This window comes from Orycteropus afer, unplaced genomic scaffold (genome assembly GCF_000298275.1).
Source record: "Orycteropus afer afer isolate SDZICR_OR568_19922 unplaced genomic scaffold, OryAfe1.0 scaffold00487, whole genome shotgun sequence".
Lineage (NCBI taxonomy): Eukaryota > Metazoa > Chordata > Mammalia > Tubulidentata > Orycteropodidae > Orycteropus > Orycteropus afer.
The window spans coordinates 1,150,997-1,175,085 of record NW_006922074.1 but is presented as its reverse complement, the minus strand read 5'-3'; the positions used below and the strand labels follow the sequence as shown (position 1 = coordinate 1,175,085).

The following is a 24,089-nucleotide window of genomic DNA, read 5'->3' as shown; positions in this document are numbered from 1 at the left end:
CACAGGACACCCCAAGGGCCAAGAACTGAACACAAAGGGAAGAGCCTCTGGGCTTCCTACCGAGGTCAGCAAGGCAACCTGCCAGCTGGGCAGCTGCCACTCGCAATGCAGCTGTGGAGCAAGGATGCTCAGAATCATCATCTCCATAGCATCGGCCATCTGCAGGGAGGAAGGAAGCACTGTGAGGCCAGGAAGGCTGAGGGAGGAAGATGCAGTCCTCTGAGGGGTGGGCTGGCCGCTCGTCAAGTCCGTGACCCCAGAGAATATAGGAAATCCCCTCTTCTGCCATCTGCTGAGTGCCCTACCACACATCAAAACATACTAAAAAGCTCTAAGAACTAAAACAGTGTGGTACCATGTAGGAATCAACAAATAGACTTTTAACATTCTTATTTCATGCATTTTTTTAAAAAAATATTTATAAATGTATACCAAAATGCACTCCCTAAATGAAGTGGGAAGACTTCTACAATCTGAGGGAAACATTGTAATAGAGGTAGAGATAAAAGGATCTCTTCTCTTTAACTCCCTCCAAGACTAGTTTGGTTTACAGATCATTGTTCATGTAGAATTATCAGCATGTTTAACAAGAGTAACCATTTAAAACATACTGGAAAGCCCCAGTGATTATACTGTGATACCAATGCAGACCTAGACAGGCAGACAATGGGACAGAACTGAGAGTCCAGAAGCAGACCCAATCCAGAAGCAGCTATGGGAATGAAGTGTACAGTAAAGGTAGCTTTTCCAATTAGTGAGGAAATGATGTGGGAAAACCGGCAATCCATTAGGAGAAATATATAGTTAGAGCACCATCTAACATCCATTCACAAAAATCAATATTCTTTGTATCATTAAAGGTCTAAACGTTATTTGTCATAGCTGGATTGGGGACTTTAATAAGGGATTATGAGTCCCTTGAAGCTGAAGACAAATTTTTATCTGTGACCATTTTTCCAGGGAGGCTCAACAGCTGCCATCAGAACATCGTAATACCCTTGAGCCCCAAAGGGTTGGGAAGCACTTAATTAGACAGAAGCTTCAACTCCTCCTTGGAGGCAATGGCCAACCACACCCAACTCCACCCAAGCTCAGATATCCATTATCATGACTGTCACTCAAACTCAGTTGAAATTCAAGCAAAAGCCCAGTTTGGAGGGGACTGTGTCCTTCCTTATATACCACAAAAACCCAGTTAAGCACCATGAGGGCTCCTTGGAGATTGAATGTGAGGTCACTGCCCCTGCACCCCTGAAATACTTGCCCAAGCCAAGCCGGTGAGGACAGACAGCTTCCATTGAAATTTCCCAAACCCAATGGCTTCCACCGCATCTTCCACCATGAAAGTATCTGGGAAGGAGAAAGGGAAAGGGAAGGAGTCAGTGCACCCTGAAGTTGCCCTAGTATGGGAGTGTCTGGAGTGGTCCCCAAACAAGCTAATTAAAGACAGCAAATGTTGCTTCTAGAACTTATCCTAGAAAAATATGACAGCAAGTGTGAAGTTCACTGCAATATTGTTTACAATAGGGGAAACTGGAAAACTCCAAATATCTATCAATAGGGATTGGTCAAATAGGTTACTTATACATCCATGTGATGAAATGTGACCAACTGTTAAAAAGAACATGCAGACGTGGAAAGATGCACACTATATATTGTTAACTGATTTTTTAAAACAAAATAAAGTATACAACAAAATTTTGGGAATGTATATATACCAGTTGCCATCAAGTCATGGTTCTGACCCATGGTGACCCTGTTTGTCTCAGAGTAGAACCACACTCCACAGGGTTATTTCGTGGCTGATACTGTTCAGAAGCAGACTGATAGGTCTTTCTTCTGAGGTGCCTCTGGGTATATTTGAATGGCCAGCCTTAACTGTTTCTGCCACCCAGGGACTCCTCTGTCCATCAGCATTGTCATCATCACCATCATCACCACCATCATCATCATCACCATTATCACCATCATCTTCATCACCATCATCATCACTATCATCTCCATCATCACTATCATCCACATCATCGTTATTCTCCCCATCAACATTAATACCACCACCACTATCGGCAGCATCTCATTATTACCATCATCATCCCCATCATCTTCATCACCATCATCATCACTATCATCTCCATCATCACTATCATCCACATCATCATTATTCTCCCCATCACCATTAATACCACCACCACTATTGGCAGCATCTCATTATCATCATCATCATCCCCATCATCCTCATCACCATCATCATCACTATCATCTCCATCATTCTCATCACCATCATCATTATTCTCCCCATCACCATTAACACCACCATCACCATCACTATCATCATCATATCATCATTACCATCAACATCACCATCAATATCATCATCACTATTGCCATCATCTTGATAACCATACCTATCATCATCATCATCATCATCATCATCATCATCTTTGTCATCATCTTCAGCATTGTTGCTGCCATCCTCAACCAAGTATCATGCAATGATACTGACTGGTAGGGATTGTGATGTAACTGTCTGCTGAAGTAAGCCATGTGGGCCCAGTCTACATGTCCAGTGTTGTCCCTGGGCCCTCTGGGCCCTCCTCCTGTCCCTTCACCAGACCCTCCTGAAACTGCCACCTGGGAGGCAACCCTGGCACCTCAGAGACCCTGATTGCCACCTGGGCTGATGCCCCAACTGCAGGGTGCCCTCACCATCTGTGGGATTGGCAAACTCCTTGGGCACAGCCGCCCCATCGTCCAGCTCCACGGCCTCTAGGCCCGTGCGGACTCCTTCAATCTGGACCTCATGCTCTCCAGAAGCCGTGTCATCCTCTGACCTTGCGCTCTCGCCCGTGCGACGGAATTTCACCACTCTGGAAGAAAGAGACACTCTGGTCAGGATGGCGAGAACTCCCCCTTAATGGCCTTGCGGCTCAAGTCTTGTGCCCAAGACAGGTGAAAGGCTTTTTTTCATGGAGTTGAAGGAGTAGAGGTGGCATTTCTGTTAGGGGGAGGGAGAGACAACTTCACAATTCTGTTGAAGGGCTTCCATGTACAGTTGAACAGGTTGGGCACTGGACAACTCCTATGGGTTCCATTCACATGGTTGTTGTTGTTGTTATGTGCCATGGATTCAGACCCGACTCATAGCGACCCCTCCTTGGGTTTCCGAGGGAATATCACTATGGAAGTAGATTGCCCAACCTTCCTTCTGAGGAGTAGCTGGTGGATTTGAACTGCCAGCCTTCTGGTTAGCAACCAAGTGCCTTAGGCACTATACCACCAGAACTCTCATGGTAGGTAATATGAACGAAATTATCTTTGTTCTAGATCTGAATACTGTTTAGAAGCAGATGTGTTTCAGAATTTAGAACATCTGTTTGTATATAAATGAGAAACAAAACCCCTTGCCATCAAGTTGATTCTGACTCAAGGTGACTCCGTATGTTACAGAGTAGATCTGTTCCATAAGGTTTTGTTTTCTTGGTTGTAATCTTTATGGAAGAAGATCACCAGGCCTTTCTTCTGCAGTACTCTTGAGTGCATTTGAACCACCAACTTCTAGATTACCAGTCAAGAACAAACCCTTTGCACCACCCATGGACTCACCTGTCTGTACATAACAGAGGTAATAATTTGGTCACCTAAGGATTAACTTAAGTCCACCAACAATTGCCCACACAGTATTAGTTTTAAATTTAAACTGGATGCCAAAATTTTAAAAATCGGGAGAATTCATATAAAATGCCAGGTGCTTGATTTCTCCTGAAAAATTAGATTCTCTGGCCATCTTGGGCCCACATCCCTCTAGAACTGTGCTCCAGAGGGTTTTCTATGGCTGATTTTTTAGAAGAAGACTGTCAGGCCTTTTTTCCAAGGCATCTCTGGGTAGACTCGAACCTCCAACCTTTCTGTTAGCAACCAAGCAGGTTAACTACGCTAACTGTGCTAACTGTGAATTAGGCACAGTTATTATCTTACTTTAAAGACGAGGCAGCATGCTCACAGAAGTTCAGACTCTCGCCCAGATGACACAGCTTGAAGAAGCTGAGGCTCAACCCTGGATCTCTTCGGTAGGAGATAGAGCCCTTGGCCCTAATTTCTGGCCATCAGTGCCTCTTCCAAGCACTCACGTGTGTCTAGGGAACAAGCCAGAGGCCTGAACCAAGCTGCTCCATGTGGACAGGCTTGCCAAACAGCAGGCAAAGGTGAGTTCTAAAGCAAGAGTCGAAAGTCACAGCTCAATCCCAGCCTGGCTGACAACTCTTCAGGGCAGAGGTTCTGGAAGTCAGGGAGAGGGCTGCACAGATGGTCAGGCCCCACCCCTGAGTGTCTCAGTCAGTCAGAAGGTCTTGGCTGGGGGCAAATCTACATTTCTAACAAGTGCCCAAGGGCTGCTGAGGTTGCTGATCTGGGGACCACAATTTGAGAGCCACTGCTGTAGTGCACAGAATCAGGGAAATGAATCTGCTGCCGTGCCCACCCCACCCCCAGCTTCTCCACCTGGCCCTGGAGCCTGAAGCAACCAGGCTGCAGCACATGGCCCAGGAGCTCCCCCCCACACACACCCCTCTGGTGACCAGAGCTCACCCTCCTTACCCAAAATCCCTGATACAGGACTCAAAGAGACAAATGTCCCCGAGGTCTGGAGCTGGGCACCTCTTGCAGCAAGGGGGGCAGGGGTCATTTGGGAACACAGGCGTGGATACAGCCTGCCTTAGGCCGGAAGTCTGGCTAGAAGGTGGGATGAGCATTGCTTTGAAGCTGCACTCTCCCAGCAAGGACTCCATTTTTAATCAGGGGTATTTATCTGGGGTATTTTGGGGGCGATGCTGATGGAGATTATGCAGGTGTTCTAAAGCCAGTCATGTGGGCCTGTAAAACAGCCCTCAAAAAACAAAACAAAACAAAAAAAAACATAATAAAAAGCATGCTGATTTATAGCGTTTGCCAGTATCGTGGGTTAAATACTCCCACGTGGCCAATTTCAAGCTATGAAACGTTAAATAACAGGTTTGCAAAATTCCTGAATACTAACAATGGGTAGGCTCTCCACAGTTGGTCTGAGCAGGCTCTGTTGTCAGCTGAGGTAGTCACCCTCCACCTACCGCAACTGAGCAAAAGGCTGCCTGGTCCTGCTCTGTCCCTATGAATGGTTGCAGACTGGACCTTTGTGATCCATCAGGTTTTCATTGGTTGATTTTCAGAAGTAGATTGCCAGGCCATTCTTCCTGGTCTATCTTAGTCGTGAAGCTCTGCCCAACCCTCTTCAGCATCGTATTAACAGTATGTTGTTGTTGCTAGGTGCCATCGAGTCTGGTTTTGACTCACAGCGACCCACGTGGCTGTGTAGAACTGCCCCCACAGCGTTTTCTTGGCTTCAGTCTTTTCAGAACCAGATCACCAGGTCTTTCTCCAGTGGAACCACTGGGTGGGTTTGAACCTCCAACCTTTTGGTTAGCAGCTTAACTGTTGCCCACCAGGCTCCTTGTTATTGGTGGTGTGTGCTGTGGAGTCAATTCTGAAACTACTGTTACATACTACCTGCATTCTGCTGAGGGAAAAGCCAGCCCCCCAAAAAAGGGCCCCTACTTTATGATTCCATTTATACAGAATATCTAGAATAGGTAAATCCAGAGAGACAGAAAGCAGATTAGCGGTTGCCAGGGGTTAGGGCAAGAGAGGAATGAGGAACGATTGCTGGCGGGCCCGGAGTTTCCTTTGGGGATGAAAATGCTTTACATCTAGACAGAGGCAGTGGCTGCACAACATTGTGAATGGACAAAATGCCACTGAACTGTACACTTTTAAAATGGTTAAAATGGTCAATTTTATGTTATTTGAGTAGAAAACCCTGTGGAAAACAGTTCTACTTGGACACACAAGGGGTCGCCGTGAGTCAGGGTTGGCTCAATGGCAACTGGGTTTTACAGATATAGATATGGATAGAGCTATTTTGTACATTATGAGAAATGGTGTGAATAAAATGAACTGGTGCAGTGACAGAAGGGAGTGGGCTAAGGGATGGGGATGGCTCCCCAGGAAGATGACATGTCCATTCTGGAACCCTCTGAGTAAAGGGTGGTGTGAAATGGTATCCAGGGAGAGAACCACAAATAAGGTGGGCTCCCTGGCCCTGAGAAGTAGCCCCCAAATCTGTCCCCCAAGGTATTCCTGGAAGATGGAAACATAATTATTAGGCAAAGGAAGGAAATGGGTATTTAGATGCATTACTGATTCATTTTCAGGGATGAAGGGAAGGTCAATGACTTGCCCTTGACCCCGAGGATCACATCACAGAAGGAAATGGCCACGGGGCCTGATACCCTTGAGTCTGCATCCTCCCCTCAAGGACCGTCCAGGGCTCCCTACTTCCTTCTGTGACTAGTAGCCACCACTGCGACCTTTTTGGAAGGTAATTTGTGATAACTTTGAAAATTATAAAAGCCATGTTCCTCCTCCCAGAACTTCTCTGCTAGGAATTCATCTTGGGGATAGACCCAAGGAGGCAACGGTTTACTGATAACGATGTCTGTGGATTACTAAGGAGCTCTGGTGGTGCTGTGGTTAAGGCATTAGTCTACTAATCAAAAGGTTGGCAGTTCAAACCCACTAGCTGCTCTGCAGGAGAAAGACAAGGCAGTCTGCTTCCATAAGGATTTACAGTCTTGGAAACCCTACAGGGATTGCTATGAATCTGAATTGACCAGACGACAGTGGGTTTGGTTTTTGGTTTGGTTGGATTACTAGCTTGTATTACCCCATGTACCGGGTCTGGTGCATAGTGCTTTGTCTGGATTCTTTTATGTTATCTTCACTGTGACTAACCCCCAGGTTTCTGGGTGGTGCCAACAGTTTGAGCCCCACCAGTAACCTAATGGTTGGCAGTCTGAACCCACCAGCAGCACTGTGGTAGAAAGTTCTGGCAATCTGATTCTGTAAACATTACAGCCAAGAAAACCCAATGGAGCAGTTCTACTCTGTAACACATGATGTCACCATGAGTCAGAATGGGGTTCACCACTATCCCCATTTCATAGATGTGGAAACTGAAGCACAGAGGAGCTGAGAATTTCCCTTTCTCACACAGGAAGTGGTTTTGGCAAAAGCCATCTAACTTCAGAGTCCTCATTCCTATCTCCTCCTCTGCTTTATTGTCTTCTGGTGTTAGCATGTTCTGGTGGCTTGGTGGGTAAGGCATTTGGCTGCTAACCAGAAGGTCAGCAGTTCAAACCCATCAGCTGCTCTGTGAGAAGAAGATGAGGCAATCTACTTTCATAAAGATTTACAGCTTTGGAAACCCAGTGGGACTCGCTAGCATGCTGTCTGCAGCTTTGCTTATAATAATAAAAATCTTAGAAACAAACTATCATCCAGAGACCAGGAGGGGAATGACTAAATAGATCATGGCACATCCATCTAATGAAATGTTTTAAAAAATAGAAAAGATGTTGATCTGTGAGGGCCAATAGGGAAAGGGAGGTCCATTTTTTTTTTTAATTGCAGTAAAATATATTTATAAAAATGTTGTCATTTTAACCAGTGTAACTCAGTTACATTAATTACATTGATCAAGTCGTGCAACCATCACCACTCTCCATTTTCAAATGTTTTTCATCACCATCAACAGAAACTCAGTACCCTTTTGGCAATAGCTCCTCATTCCTCCCTCCTCCCAGCCCCTGGTAATCACTAACATACTTTTGTCTCTATGCACTACTGTTCTAAGTATTTCACACAAGTGGAATCATGCCGCATTTGTCCTTTTGTGTCTGATTTATTTTGCTTGAGGAGTTCTAATGGTGTAGTGGTTAAGGCATTTGGCTCCTAACCAAAATGTTGGTGGTTCAAACCCACCAGCTGCTCTAGTGAAGAAAGATGAGGCAGTCTGCTTCCATAAAGATTTACAGCCTTGGAAACCCAACAGAAGTTGCTATGTATAGGAATCAATGCGATGGCAGTGAGTTTTTGTTTATTTTGCTCAGCGTAAGAGGTTTATTATTAAATGTGTTATAATCTGGTTCCTGTGATCTAAGCCCTTGCTACTCAAATCCCTAAGACTGGTCCTGGACCAGGAGTCCCAGCATCCCCTAGGAGCTTGCAAGAAATGCAGAATCTCACGCCCTGACCCAGACCATCTGCATCAACATCTGCATTTTAACCAGGTACCAGGCGATCTGTGTGCTGCTCTAGACTGTCTGTGCGTGTACAATCGTAAACGTTGCTGGAAGGGTCCGTAAGAAGCCGAAGGCTGGTTGATCTGAGCGAGGAAGACTGGATGGCAATGGGGACTCCTGAAGTTTTTCTTTTTTTTTATTTTTCATTTTGGACCCTTCTGTGATGTCTGAAATTTTTAACCTGGCATCTAGTACTCTTATAATAAATGTCAAGAACCATACCTCTACCCATTGCCATTGAGTCAATTCCAACTCATATTGACCCTACAGGACAGAATAGAATTGCCCCATAGGGTTTCCTAGGCTATGAATGTTTACAGAAGCAGACTAACTCATCTTTCTCCCATGGAGCAGTTGATAGGTACAAACCATTGGCCTTTTGGTTAGCTGAGTGCTAAACCAGTGCATCACCAGGGCCCTTCATAAGTAACCATAGTGACTAACTAGGCAGCTCTTGTTTATCAGGTGGCTGCTAAACATGTTACAGACATTTTCGTCTGAAATGGAGATAACAGACTTGCAGGATCAACGTGAGGATTTACTGAACTTAATGAATAGGCCAGTTGTAGGCATTTGGTAGGGAGCTCTGGTAGCATAGTGGCTAAGACACTTGCCTGCTAACCAGACGGCTGGCGGTTCAAACCCACGGGCCACTCTTCAGAAGGAAGGTTGGGCAATCCTACTTCCATAGTGATACTGCCTCAGAAACCCAAGGAGGGGTCGCTATGAGTCGGGGCCGACTCGACGGCATATAACAACAACAACAACAGGCATTTGGTAAATATCAGCTGCCTTATGACTCTGAACCGATAAACCCATTGCTGTTGAGTCAATTCCAGCTCATAGTGACCCCATGTGTAAGAGGGTAGAACTACTCCATAGGGTTCCTGGGCTGTAATCTTTATGGAAGCAGATCTGTGCTGCCGCTGGTTGGGTTTGAACCCCCAACCTTTTGGTTACCAGGTGAACACAAACTGCTAGTGCCATCCAGGGACATTTTTCCTTTTGATGCCAGCCTCCTCCAGTTCACCTCTCTACCTTGACCTTTGTGAATGAGACTTGGAGACGATGGCTTAGCTGCCTGCAATTTTCAACCATGGTCAGTTCACGTTTCTTCCTTAGCAATCACTAGGGCTGGGGCGCCTTTAGCTATTAAAACTTGCTTTGAAACAGACCTGTGACATTAAATTGTACTCAGAAAGCCAGACTAGGTTTTAAATTCGTCAGGTTCCTAAAAGTATTTATCAACCAAATGAGCCAAGATTTCCCGAGGGGAAAAAATTCAATATGAAAGAAGAAAAAATAACAGTGGCCTATGTTAACTCTGAGAGCATGGAAGCAGGCTGGCTCACGATTTCTTGGCATTTGTTGTGGATGTACAGCACATAATTTACCAAAATAGCAGAGAACATTTATTTTACATAATTTTGCTATCAGAAAAAAGAAGAAGAACTTGTGGAAATAACTGTCAACTTACAGACCTTGTTTGCCACCATGTAATTCCCTTCAGTACCTTAATATAGAGCCTGTGACTTTATTGGGGTCTTCCAGAAAAGGAAGTTTTTTCTCGCTTTTCATCTGTGCTTCTGGGCTTTCATCCCCTGTGTTCATGAATCTATCAGACTGAAAAGGAAACTTAAACCTAACTACAGTTATCGCCGGGTAGATTTTAGACTCTCCACAAATTGAGTGGTAATCAGCCATTAAGAAGAAGAGAGCCCAGGTCTGGGAAGCCAATGAACCTGGGTTTGAATCCCTTCTCTGTCATTTGGTAGCTATGTGACCTTGGGTAGGTTATTTCACCTCTCTGAACTTCAGTTTCCTCCCCCATAAAATGGAGATGGAATAGTTCTTACAGGGTTGCCATGGAGATTAGAGAAGTCAACATAGAATATCTTGCAGCATCTGGCACCACCATCCTGTCTTTCAACAAGCTTTTATTGAGTGACTGTGTTAGATAGTATTTAGTGTACTGGGACCCAGAAGCGAGTAGCTCCAAACCCAATGGTCTTTAACCAGTCATCTCAGGCATCTCTAAATGGAGCCAAGAACACTCCCTAGGGAACTGGTTAAGATGTAGATTCCTGGGCCTCCCTCCACACCTAATGCTTTTGAATCTCTGTGGAGTAGGGCCCAGGAAGTCACATTTTAATAAGGTGTTGATGATAGTCCTAGAAGTTTGAAAGCCATTTGCAGCCCTCTTGCCCTGATTTAGGATATAGGGTATGAGGGGTTGGATGTGATGACTTTTGAGGTCCTTTTATTTCCAAATGTCTGTTTTGTTCATTGTTGGTTGCCACAAGTCAGCTCCAGCTTATGATGAACTTCTGAAGAACAGAACCGGACGGTACCCAGTCCTGTGCCACCTCCATGATCTTTGATATGTCTGAGCCCACTTGTGGCTACTGTGTCAATCTGACTCATTGGCACCTAACCCAAGCCATGGTATTTTCAACTGCCTCATATGCATCTGAGAGCTGTACAATGAACAAGGAAGACTGAAGAAGAGTTGCTGCTTTTGAATGTGGTGTTGGCAAAGAACACTGAAAGTACCATGAACTACCAAAGAACAAACAAATCTGTCCTGGACAAAGTGCAGCCAGAATGCTCCTTGGAAGCGAAAATGGCCAGACTTCGGCTCACCTACTTTGGTCATATTGTCAGAAGGGAGCATTCCCTGGAGAAGGATATCATGCTTGGTAAAGTGGAGGGTCAACAAAGAAGGAGAAGTCCTTCAAAGACATGGATTGACACACTGGCTGCAAAAATGGGCTCAGGTATAGCAAAGATTGTGGGCTGGCAAAGGACCGGGCAGTGTTTCGTTCTGTTGTACATGGGGTTGCTATGAGTCAGAGCCGACTCCATGGCACCTGACCACAACAATCTCATTGAGGGGTTTCTTCATCTTTGTTGACCTTGCACTTTATCAAACATGGTATCTTTTCTAGTGATTGGTCTTTCCTGAATGTCTAGACGTCCCTAATTATTGGAAATTTAGTACACCATAGAGGCGCTCTGGGGGCATAGTGCCTAAGGCATTTGACTGCTAACCAGAAGGTTGGAGGTTCAAACCCACCAGCCACTCTTCAGAAGGAAGATGGGACAATCTACTTCCATAAAGATTTACCACCTAGGAAACCCAAATGGGGTCGCTACAAGTCAGTATTGACTGATGGCAGTGAGTTTGGTGTTTTGAGTTTTAGACTTTGTTTATTTGTATTTTCCTGCCACTCTTGTCAACCTGGATAATAGTGAATTTATTGCTTGAACAGTGAATCACTAGCTTGTATTCTGGATAAATAATAATATATAATACAACAATAAATAATAGTTAACATTTGTGGTCCAGTGAATTACTTAATATGGCCTTTCTAGCCATGGTCTTTGGGACTCCCACCAGATGACTGGATGGGATAGATGCAAATAGAAGGTGTTTGTGGCCCACCAATGGGATTAGATAGCTTGTTAATAATATAAATAAGTACATGGCACCCTTGTGTGGGTAGGGCCATGTAAATAAGGTATATGGAACCCTAACATAAGGATTGGTCAGTTTTGCCATCCCACTAGCCTTAAAATGAGTCATCCCAAAGGCAAAAAGGGAGGATCTCACTACCATCAAGAAAGAAGAGCCAGGAGTGGAGCACCTCCTTTGGACCTGAGATCCCTGTGCTGAATCTCCTTGACCCAGGAGACAGAGAAGTTTCACACTTAGCTGAGGTGGTGAGAGATGGAGAGAAGAAGGGGAAGAGCAATGGTAGCAGCAGAGGGAGCAGAATCGAGAGACCAGCACAAGACAGACAGCAGGCTTCCTGGTCCATGGAGTGAGAAACTGAGTGCCTTTGGGCAGGAGGCTTGCCAGCTGACTGGTATGCCTCTCTCAGCCTATCAGCAGAGCTAAAAAGAGCAAGTAGGGCCAGAGGCCAAAGGGCCTGTGCCTAGGGCATGGCTAAGAAGAGGTTGTCCTGATTGAAGAACTGTACCCTGAGTTGTTTCTGAACCTGAATTATAACCTATTCTTTCCCTAATAAACCCCCTAATCCCTAATAAACTCCATATTGTTTGTGAGATCTGTGTGGCCATTGCAACGAACTATCAAACCCAGCAGGGAAGCCGTGAGTGATGTGGGAGGGAAGGTTGGTGTCAGAACTGGTAGAAAAAATTGGAAGGTGGTGGCATGTCTGACCTCCGTCCCATAGGAATCAGTCTTGGGCTGTTGCTGCTGCTGATGATTCTACCTTCCCTCATGAAGTTAGAGGAGATCAGATGATGTCACCCCCTCACTCTTTTTGCTACATTCACTGAGTCTTTTGCATGCACTGGTAGGGTTCAAGCATGGTAATGGTTGTGAGGATGGCATAGACTGGGCAATGTTTCGTTCTGTTGTACTTGGGGTCACTATGAATTGGAACTGACTCCGTGGTACCTAACAACAACATGTGCTGGTAGGTTTGTTAAGCACTGCATGAGCACCATGTCAAGGAGTCTGTATGCCCTATGAGGTGGTACCATTGCTATCCTCACTTTACAGATGAGGAAACTGAGATCTAGAGAGAGGAAAAAAAAAAATGAACACATGCTCAAGGTTACCTACCAAGTTAGCAGGAAAGTTAGGGCTTGAACCCATGTCTGCCAGTGTAAATAGCCACATTCCATTCTCTGATATAGCCTCAGCGGAGGGAGGAGGGCAACTCTCTGAGGAAACAGAGAGAGGGGCTATGCTATAGCTATCCAAGTAGATTGTCTTTGTCATTTATTCAGTCATATATTCATTCAACAAGCATGCAGGGAAGACCTACTATGTGTCTGAATTCTTGTCAGGGAGTTTATAGTCATCCAAACAAACAAACAAACAAAACCCAAACCATTGCCGGTGAGTCATTTCCAACTCATGGCAACACAATGTGTTACAGAGTAGAACTGGGCCAGAGGGTTTTCCTGGTTGAAATCTGTATGGAAGCAGATTGCCAGGACTTTCTTGCAAGGTGCATTTGGGTGAGCTTGAATTGCCAACCTTCCCATTTGTGCCACCCAAGGACCTCCTATTGTCCTTATCAGAGGTACATTGAAGATCATGGAAGATACATCCAATGCTGAGAGAACATGTATTGGGATCCCAACATGACTAAGGTCAGAGCAGCGAGGTTTACAGATAGATCTGAAGACCCTCTATAAATAGTTGACCAAATAATTAACTGTCTGAAATAGAATATGGCAGAGCAGTACTTCTCATCCCAGGGTGATTCTGCCCCTCAGGCAATGTGTGGAGACATTTTTGATCATCACAACTGCGGGGTGGAAGTATGTGTGATTGATGTCTAGTGGATAAGGCCAGGGGTGCTGCTAAGCATCCTACAATGCACCGAGCAGCCCCTCACCACTAATACTAATAATCTAATGTATCATTAGATAAATTACTACTGTTGTGTTGTTGTTGTTGTGTGCTGTTGAGTCAGAACCGACTTATAGTGACCCCTCCTTGGGTTTCCAAGGCAATATCACTACGGAAGTAGATTGCCCCATCTTCCTTCCAAGGAGTGGCTGGTGGGTTTGAATCACCAGCCTTCTGGTTAGCAGTCAAGTGCCTTAGGCACTACGCTACCAGAGCTGTTTATCTAATCCAAAACATCAATACTGTTGAGGTTGAACAACTCTGGCTTAGAGAGTTAAACCAAACCCATCCCACTGCCATCAAGTTACCTCCAACCTATAGGACAGAGCAGAGCTGCCCCCACAGGATTTCCAAGGCTGTAAATCTTTGTGAGAGCAAAATGTCTCATCTTTCTCCCACAGAGTGGCTGGTGGGCATTTTGCTTTGCAATGGAATGCTTTAACCATTGTCACCAGAGTTCCTTCTAGAGAGTTTAAGGAATGCTACTAATAATTACATCAGGCTCTGGTAGCATAGTGGATAAGACACTTGCCTGCTAACCAGAGGGCTGGTGGTTCAAACCCACCAGCCACTCCTCGGAAGGAAGGTTGGGCAATCCTACTTCCGTAGTGATACTGCCTCGGAAACCCAAGGAGGGGTCGCTATGAGTCAGATTTGACTCGATGGCACATAACAACAACAACAACAATCACCATAGTGCAGACAGTCCCAGCCACACCCATTGAGAGAGCTTAAAATCACCAGCCATTAGAGCTGAGAATGTCCTTACAGGTGACCCAGGCAACCCCTTATGTCTCAGGAAGTTAAACCAGTTGCCTAGCATCCCACAATGATTCATATGCACATCTGCAAAATACCTTTAGACAGCCCTGGGCAGAGTGTGTCTACAGCCCCAGAACAACCCTCCTCTGGACCCTTAACGCTGCCTAAGGAATGGCCACTTTACAAGGAGACTTCCTTTCCTTGGCCTCTAGACTAGTCCCTTGTTGTTGTTGTTGTTGTTATGTGCCGTCGAGTTGGACCTGACTCATAGCGACCCCTCCTTGGGTTTCCGAGGCAGTATCACTACAGAAGTAGATTGCCCCATCTTCCTTCCAAGGAGTGGCTGGTGGGTTTGAACCGCCAGCCTTCTGGTTAACAGTCAAGTGCCTTAGCCACTATGCTACCAGAGCTCCCAGACTAGTCCCTTAAGTCATTGAAATACACAGTCCTTGGATGAGAAGCTAAATGGAAGGGGTATGAGTGACTTTTAGGCTTCAAAAGGCTTTGGTGGGCTAACTCTGAGACTCCTCAGGCTATTACAATTACCTGAGTGCCTGAAGTGGATGATAATGAACCTTCATCTCTCCTCCTTGGCCAGGGGTCTCCCATCTGCCCCACTGGGTCTCAGGGGGTTAGAAGCCAGTATGAAATCTCACTCTGGTCTTGGGTCTCCACATAGATATCTCCTGATTTAGAGTACACAGAACCTCAGCTCCTCCTCTAGAATTCAAAAACAAATCCCTTACCGAGGCTAACATGGGCTCAAAGAGTTCACATGGGACCCACCCAAGAACAACAGCCATGCGATTTGGTCAGAACTGCCATCTTGCAGTAATTCATCAAAATGACGAACACAAAGGGAAAGAGGAGTGGCACCGGCTCTAACCAAAACAAACAAACAGAAAAACCCAAACTCACTGCCATCAAGTTGATTCTGACTCATGGCAACCTTCTTTGGGTTTCTGACGAGGTAAATCTTTATGGAAGTAGATTGCCCAGTCTTCCTTCCATGGAGTGGCTGGTGGGTTTGAACTGCTAACTTTTTGGGTAGCAGTCAAATGCCTCAGGCACTATGCCACCAGAGCTCCTCTGTGTTTTTAGGCCCTTTAAAAAACACAGTTATTCCTTTGGCCACATACATGTGAATCTACAAGAAAGGTGATATCATAGGCAATCAAGAGAATGGGCACTGTTCAAAAAATGCCCCACAGGCAGAACTAGGGCCAAAACTGGAAGAGTCCATGATATTACCCAGCATGCTGTTGGCATTGTTATGAGCAAACAAGTTAAGGGCAAGATTCTTGTCAAGAGATTTCAGGGGTGTAGTGAGCATATTAAGCACTCTCAGAGACAGCATCCTGAAACACGTGAAGGAAAGTGATCAGGAAAAGAAGGAAGCCAAGAGGAAGGTACCTGGGTTTCACTGAAGCCCCAGCATGCTTTATGAGAACCAATGAAAAGAGCCTGAGCCACTGGAACCTATTCCTTCTGAATTCATGGCATAACCAAAGACACCCACTGCCATCCAGTCAACCCCACTCATAATGACCCTACAGGACAGACTAGAATTGCCCCATGGGATTTTTCCAAGGCTGTAACCTTCACAGAATAGACTGCCACATCTTTCTCAAGCAGAGCAGCTGGTGGGTTCGAACTGCCAACCTTTCAGTTAGCAGCCAAGTGCTTAACCACTGTGCCACCAGGGCTCCTGAATTCATGGCATAATAGGTATAAAATAAAGAGGGAGCTGTGGCGGCATAGTGCCTAAGGCATTTGACTGCTAACCAGACAGCTAGCACTTCAAACCCACCAGGCACTCCTCAGAAGGAAGATGGGGGCAATCTACTTCTGTAGAGATACCACCTTGGAAACCCAGGAGGGGTCGGTATGAGTCAGAGTTAACTCGACAGCTGCTTAACTTAACTGGGATAAAAAAAAAATGTTAGGTCTTTGATTTTAGTTGCATACAAGTGTCCTGTCCCCTAAAGACGTAGCATTTAAAGCAAACTGTTTCCTGATTCTCTGGGTAATAAATGTCTTTGCTATTAAAATTTAGTGCTTTTCTTGTTGGGAGGGGGAAAAAAAAAAAAAAAAAAACAGCCACACAATCAGTAAGTAAAACTGCCATTCTCCCAACCCTCCTGAAAATTCAAGGAGTGTAGGAAGCACAGAGATCAATGTAATGAAATGAGGCCATGCCTGATTTTTCCAGGTAGATGAGCTGTTCAGTGGCTTAGACTTAATAATGGTAGTTCCAACTGTCAGAGAAAAACAATTAAGCAGGTGGACAGATTTTCTGCATTTTATATTTTTCACTTACACAGTTTTTCTTTTTAATCCTTTAGCTGCGTACGCTGGTTTATAATGGAATCTGATTTTTTATTAAATCTGTGGTGTGCTAGGAATTCCAGGGTGGTGCTAACAGCTCAAGAATTCAGCTGCTAACCAAAAGATTGGAGGTTCAAATCCATCCAGAGGTACCTTGGAGGAAGGGTGTGGTGATCTACTTCCAAAAAAAATAAGTCACTGAAAACCTAAGGAAGTAAAGTTCTACCTGGACACACATAGGGTTGCTATGAGTCGGAGTTGACTCAGAAGCTAACAATAACAACATGGCATGCCAGGCAACATCTTGCCTACTTGGGATACTTTAGATCCCTGCCCTCATGCAGCTTTCATTCTAGTGAGTGAAGACAGCCACTAAGTAAGTGAATCATACAGTATGTTAGAAGGTGCTAAACCAACAAACAAAAACCAACTCACTGCCATCAAGCTGATTCCAACTCACAGCAACCTACTTTGGGTTTCCGAGGCTGTCAATCTTTACAGAAGTAGACGGTACCATCTTCCTTCCATGGAGTGGCTGGTGGATTTGAACAACTGACCTTCTGGTTAGCAGCCAAATACCTTATCCATTACTCCACTACAGCTCCTTAAGAAGGTCCTAAATGACATGATGAAGAAGAAAAAGTAGAATATGGTGCTGGAGGGTTGGGGCAGAGGACTGCATCTTTAAAGAAGGTGATCAGCATAGACTTTGGTGTGAAGGTATGTGTTTGAGACTTGACCAAGATGAAGCAGATAGCTTGGAGAAGACCTTTCCAGGGTTCTGCCTGGTGTACTTAAAGAATAGCAAGGAGGCCAGTGTGGCTGGAGCAGCATGAATGATGAGGAGAATGGAGGAAATAAGATTAGATAAGAAACAGAGTCTCAGATCCTGTGGGGCCATTGCCAAGACTTGGCTTCTCTCCCAGTAAGATGGCAGCCATGGAGGGTTTTGAACAGAGGAGGGAAGTGATATGACTTATAAAGACTCCCTCTGGCTGTTGTGTTGAGAATGGATTGTAGGGAGCAGGAAGCAGGGAGACCAAATGAACAAGGGGACCATTTCAAACAATGCAGGTAAGAGATGATGGGGGCTTGAACCCAGAGGGAGGGAAGTAGCAATAGAGGTGGAAAGAAGAGGTTGGCATCTGGATGTAGCTTAACAGCAAGGGCAATAGGATTTGCTGATGGATTGGAAGTAAAATGTGAGCAAGAGGAGTCAAAACTGACTCCAGTTTATGGCCTGAACAACATGGTGGGTGGAGTCGCCATCAACTGAGATGGGTGAAGCTGAGAGAGGAGTATGGTGGAAGAAAAATCAGGGGTTGGAGTTTGGACATGGGCTTTCACACCAAGTTAGACATTTTCTTAGTCTTCTGCAAAGGGAACAATGACTTCCAGGTGCTTTGCTACAGAACAAGTTGGGGAATAAGGGAATCAGTGTCATTAATTGGGTCTGTCTCCAGATCGAAGAACTACACTGAGAACTTGCCAAGAATTATCTCCCTGATCTTCCAAGAATCCTATCACGAGGACACTACCATTAACCCCATTGTACAGATGAGCACCGAGCCTTGGGAAAATAAAGTCACTGGCCCAAGCACTCCCACAATCAGGGTTCTAATCCAGATCTGTTGAACTCAGAGCACATACTTTTACCCTTGCTACTGATAAAGATTCTACAATCGACACTAATGGAAGCAGCCGTCAGGACATTAGACGACGTATAGCACTGGGCAAGTTGGCTACAAGGGACCTCTTTGAAGTGCTGAGGAGCAAGGATGTCTCCTTATGGACTAAGGTGCACCTGACACAAGCCATGATATTTTCAATTGCCTCGTATGCATGTGAGAGCTGGACAACGAATAAAGAACAAAGAATTGATGCTTTTGAGTTGTGGTGCTGGCAAAGAATATGGAAAGTACCATGGACTTCTAAAAGAACTAACAGATTTGTACTGGAGGAAGTGCAGCTGAAATGCTCCTTGGAAGTGAGAATCGCCAGACTTTGTCTCACCTACTTTGGTCATGTTTTCAGAAGGGACCATTCCCTGGAGAAGGATGTTATGCTTGGTAAGGTGGAGGGTCGACATAAAAGGGGAAGGCCCTCAACAAGATGGGTTGACATAGTGGCTACGACAATGGGCTCAAGTATAGCTAGGATCATGCAGCTGGTGCAGAAGCAGTGTTTCATTCTGCTATGTATAGGATCACTATGAATCAGACATGACTCGACGACAACAACTGATAAAGGCCAGGAAGATTCACTGAGGTGATGAGCTTAAACTCAATTTTGGAAAGTAGGATTTGTAGGAAAGGAGAGAGAGTGGATTGAGAAAACACAGGATGAAGTCCCAACCCCTTGTCACAAGGTCCTCCATGGTCTATCCCCTGCCACCCTTTACAGCCTTCCTGAGCCATTTGTTCATTCTGCTTCACTGGCTGGATTTTGAGGAGTCTATGAGTGGTGCTAACCAGACGGCTGGCGGTTCAAACCCACCAGCCACTCCTCGGAAGGAAGGTTGGGCAATCCTACTTCCGTAGTGATACTGCCTCGGAAACCCAAGGAGGGGTCGCTATGAGTCGGGGCCGACTCAACGGCACATAACAACAACAACAACATGAGTGGTGCAAAAGGCTAAGTGCTTGACTACTAACCCAGAGGTTGGAAGTTCGGATCCACCCAGAGGCATCTCAGAAGAAAGGCCTGGAAATCTGCTTCTGAAAGCTAACAGCCTCGAAAACTCTATGGGGTACAGTTCTCTGTGACACTTGGAGTCACTATTAAGTCGGAATAGATTCAATGGCATCTAGTTGGTTGGTTGACTTGATTTTGAGACACACCAAGCTGTTTCCCATTCAGAGCTTTTACCCACAGGGTTCCCTGTGCCTGGAATGGTCCTCATTGTGTCTCTTCCTGGATGACTCCTAGACACTTCTGGGAGCTCTACTCAAATGCCATTTCCTTAAGGAAGTCTTCGCTGATCTTCCCTCCCATGCAGAACTGGTCTCATTACACCCTGTACTTCTCCTTTATACCCTTGAAGATAATTGTCATAAGTATTTGCCCAATTATGTATCCAGCATCTGCCTCTCCTATGAGACCAGTGCTATCCAAGAGAACGTCCCACAGTGAGAAGTGTTCTAGGCCTGGGCTGTCCAATATGGCCAACACTAGCCACCTGTAGCTGTTGATCACTTGAGACAGTTAATGCAACAGAAGAGCAGATTTTTAAGTTTTGTATCATCTGGAGTAACTTAGGTTTAAATTGAAATAGCCACATGTGGCTAGTGGCTACCATATTGGACCTTACAGCTCTAGACTCTGAACTCTTCAATGGCATGGACCATATCTGTGGTATTTAGTTGCAGAATCTCTTGCATCTAGGATGGTGTCCAAGTAAATCATTAAATGAATAAATGAATGAATGAAGTCTGCAGCCCTTGCTTTCGAGATATCATCCTAGAAAGGAGAGACCCAGAAAAGTCTGACTTGCCCAAGGTCACACAATGAGACAGAACTGAATGTAAAATCTCATCCTCCTGATCTCCCCTACGTGGTACTGTCCCTGAGTGGACAGCAGGTGAAATGCAGGGGTTGTTTGTGGTGTCAGATGAGCCATCTCAAAGCGGTGTGAAGGTGCCCCACACCCAAGGAAGGACTGTTTTCTTTAGGTGCCTTCCTCTCCCTCCCCCTCCCTCAACTCTGTAAACTACTTAGTGGCTTATAATCTGTTAACACTTGGCCTCCCAGAGGACTGTGCTTCTTCCAAAGGCCACTCTTGCCAGCCCCCTGCAAGGTTCTCTGAATTTTTTTTTTAACCACACATATTGGTCTCAGGAAATCTGCTGACTGCTATCATACGTAATATGCTCAGGGTGTGGCTTAAAAACACCCAAGTAGTGATTTGTAACCCACTCAGATTCAGGTGACTGTTCCTCTTGGTTTTACTCTTTTTTAAACATCGAAGTCAATGCCTTTCAGGGCTAATTTTGACTGCATTCAAATGTAGTTTGGGATTTTGCGGATTACGCTTTCTGAGAGTCTAGAGTAATTTTTTGTAAGTCATTGTTCAGATGTAATAATGATAATAACTAATATGTGCTTAGCGTCTTCTGCCTGCCAGGCTTTTAGCATGCATTATCTCATTTAATTTGCACAATAACTCTATGAATCAAGGACTATTAAGATCCCCATTTTATGGGTAGGGGAATTGAGTCTCAGAGAGGTTAAATCACTTGCTTAAAGTCACACAGCCAGGAAGTGAGAGAGTCAATACTGGAAACCAAGTCTGTCTGACTCAAGAACCAGTGCTGTTAACCAGTACACAATTTGGCCTTCCTAATCAGAATCACGAGCTCTGGTAGCATAGTGCCTAAGGCACCTGACTGCTAACCAGAAGGCTAGAGGTTCAAACCCACCAGCTACTCCTCGGAAGGAAGGTTGGGCAATCTACTTCCATAGTGATACTGCCTCAGAAACCCAAGGAGGGGTCACTATGAGTCAGGTCCGACTCGATGGCACATAACAACAACAATCAGAATCAACTCGATGGCAGTGGGTTAATAGGTAGTATTTGGAGCCGTGGTTGCAGGGTCATTAGCTGCTCAGTGGCTAACCAAAAAGTTGGCAGGTCAAACTTACCAGCTGCTCCATGGCAGTCTGCTTCCACAAAGATTGTAGCCTTAGAAACCCTCTGGGGTGGGTCTACTCTGTCCTATAGGGTCACTATGAGTCAGAATTGACTTGACGGCAGTGGGCAATAGGTATTATATATATACATTTATGTATATAAAACAACAGGAAAAATAATTAAGAAACTTAACTCCAAGGAATGGAACTTGGAATTGGGAAGGAGATTTACTTTTTATTTCTGCACTTCTCCTTGAACTTTGTCACATGCATATATTGTTTTTTATGATTAAAACCTAAATTCATTAAAACATTTAAATAAGTAAAAACCTCTTCCTATTTTTCCCTTTTTTTTTAATTAAGGAAGAACTTGTTGTAACAGTGCCATGTCTATGCACCAGTAGATTAAATATATGTGAATCTTTGCATAATTTACAAAGTTCATATGCTCTGACATTATTTGAAAATTCATCCCAGTTAAACTAAAGTTCCCACATGCACTGTATTACTATTCTGGGTACCAGTTTTCATATTTCAGTTTCTGAATTATTTTTCATTTGGGAGTGATAAGTTTATTTTGGAGCATGGTATTTCCTTTCCATGAAAGTGGTAGGTTTTCCTTGAGAGATTTACACTCATTTACATTTTAGGTTCTCATGTATCCATCTCTAGATTGATAATCAAGTATCCTTTAGCATGTGTGAAATAATACTGTGTTACATAATACAGTATGTTATTTGGGAATCAATGAACACGAGCCTAAATTTAAAATTTTAATTATGTAAAATGTAAAAATTAAAATTAACTTACAATGAGAAGTAAACAGTAGAGCCCCCATCAGTACTCAGAGCCTCAAAGACCTATACTAGTCACATTAAAAGTCACTTGGGAGAATTCCTCAGTGGCTTAGGAAAAATATTTCTTTAAGAAAATACACCCATGCTAAGCAATAAATAATATCTCCTTCCCAACAAACCCAAGTGAAGTCTAGTTGTATCATCCAAATGGCTAGTGCTTCTAAAAACAAAAATCCCCAGAAATGTTCTTTTTAATGCCCCATCGCATACTCTTGGAATTTGTTTAATGAATCACCATCTGCTGGTGGTAGGAAAAATATGTAAGAAAACCCTCTACAAGGTCCCTGTCTTTTCCATTGCTTGGTTGTATTCCTCCACGATTTCCAGAGCAATTTTGGTATCCCTTTAAAATCCCCATCCTCAAAGCGGTGTATTCCTGATGTCCCCGATGACAGCCTTTGAAGGCAACTCTCACTCTAGCTAGCTGTTACAAAAACCTTTCATTCAGAAGAAGGCAAGAGGTCCCAGCCACGGTACACAGCCCTCTCATTCACACACACTTCATAAACAACAGGACTTTGTCCAAGCCTCTCCTCTAGGAAGGAATCCCAGCTTTTCAGAAACCAGTTTGCAACATCAGTATCATTCCCTCCCAAAAGACCTTGCAGAAAAATTAGGAATTTCACAGCATAGGAGAAGGGCTGGAAAGGACTGGTGTCATTGCGTGGGCTCATCGATTCAGTCCACATTTCAAAACAGCAGCTAATGCTTCCTTAAAGCCCCGACCTCAAGATTCCTTTAGGATGGAGAGCAGTTAACAGGGAAAGCATCATACCATGGCTCCCCATAAGCTCCTGATAGATCTGAAAAATTAAACTGAGTCAGAGATACATATAGGCTGGGGCTGTTGGGGTAGGAAAATGGCTTGTCTCCTGCAGGCCTAATTCCCTCCTCTGAGACAGTTCCCTTTAAATTCAAGAAGCCACGCAGAGATGCACCCCCCACACACACGCACACACAAGGGGGTTTTCATTAAAAAAAAAAAAAAAAGCCTGTCTGCCTTTCATTCGCCCCCATGATACTCACGGCAGCTGCCTTAGCTGGAACAAGTCCTCCTCCATGTCCGCGCTGCGCCAGGACGAGCCCTTTTCATGGCCCTTACATGGTGGTGGTGGTGGATGACGAGCCTCGAGTTTTCAGCACCGGGATAATGGACAGCTCCCGCGCCGCTTCCTCCCTCAGGCGGCAGCTGTTCGGGGGAGGGAGCCTGCCCGGGACCAGCCCACGAGACAAAGCCGCCGCCGCCAGGAGACCGCGGCGAGAGTGGGCGGAGAGGAGGCGGCGGAAGGCAAAGCCAGCTGCGCGGAGAGAGGGGGTGGGGAGAGCCCTTCTGGTTAAAAGAATTTATAGGCTCTCTGTGCCTGGTGGTGTCTTACAGGGGTGCCTGTGGGGCACACTAGCCTATGAAATGACTGTCGAGGTACCAATGAAGACCCTTGGGTTCACGATGCCTCTCTAAATGTTTGTTTTCATTAATGTTGTTTGCAGCATAATATTCTTGAAACCCAGGCTGCTATAGCAAATAGAGAGAATGCTAAAGATTTTAAAGGTATTTATGCATCAAACTACTGTTTATTGAGCAACTGAGCGTACAACAGAGAACAAGTTAGACACATCATTGTCATCATGGTCTATATGAGAAAGTCTGAAGGTCATTCGTTCATTCATTCTTTCACTCAACAAACATTATTGAGTAATTTCTACAGCCCTGAGGAATCAAAGACTCTTACAAAAAAGTCCCTGCCTTCAGGGTCCTCTCCACAGTTCAGTGGCTGCCCCCTAGGCCTCCTCCTATTGGAATGTCAGACCTCCTTTAGAACAGAAACTCTATGAAGGTTACAACAACAAAATGCACTGCTGTGGAGTCAGATCTGACTCATAGCGACCCCTCCTTGGGTTTCTAAGGCGGTATCACTATGGAAGTAGATTGCCCAACCTTCCTTCCAAAGA

The 24,089-nt window shown here is 44.9% G+C and overlaps 1 protein-coding gene across 1 annotated transcript in view; it reads right to left on the bottom strand.

Annotated features, from left to right (window-relative positions):
* Nucleotides 1–24,089, bottom strand: part of LOC103209211 (SV2 related protein) — a 106,027-nt gene that overhangs the window by 60,387 nt on the left and 21,551 nt on the right. The window contains exons 2-5 of the mRNA XM_007955001.1: nt 23,242–23,437; nt 2,707–2,867; nt 1,265–1,350; nt 61–159 (exon numbers count right to left, since the gene is read on the bottom strand). Of these exons, the coding sequence (XP_007953192.1) occupies nt 61–159; nt 1,265–1,350; nt 2,707–2,867; nt 23,242–23,437 (542 nt within the window). The remainder of the gene's footprint in view (nt 1–60; nt 160–1,264; nt 1,351–2,706; nt 2,868–23,241; nt 23,438–24,089) is intronic.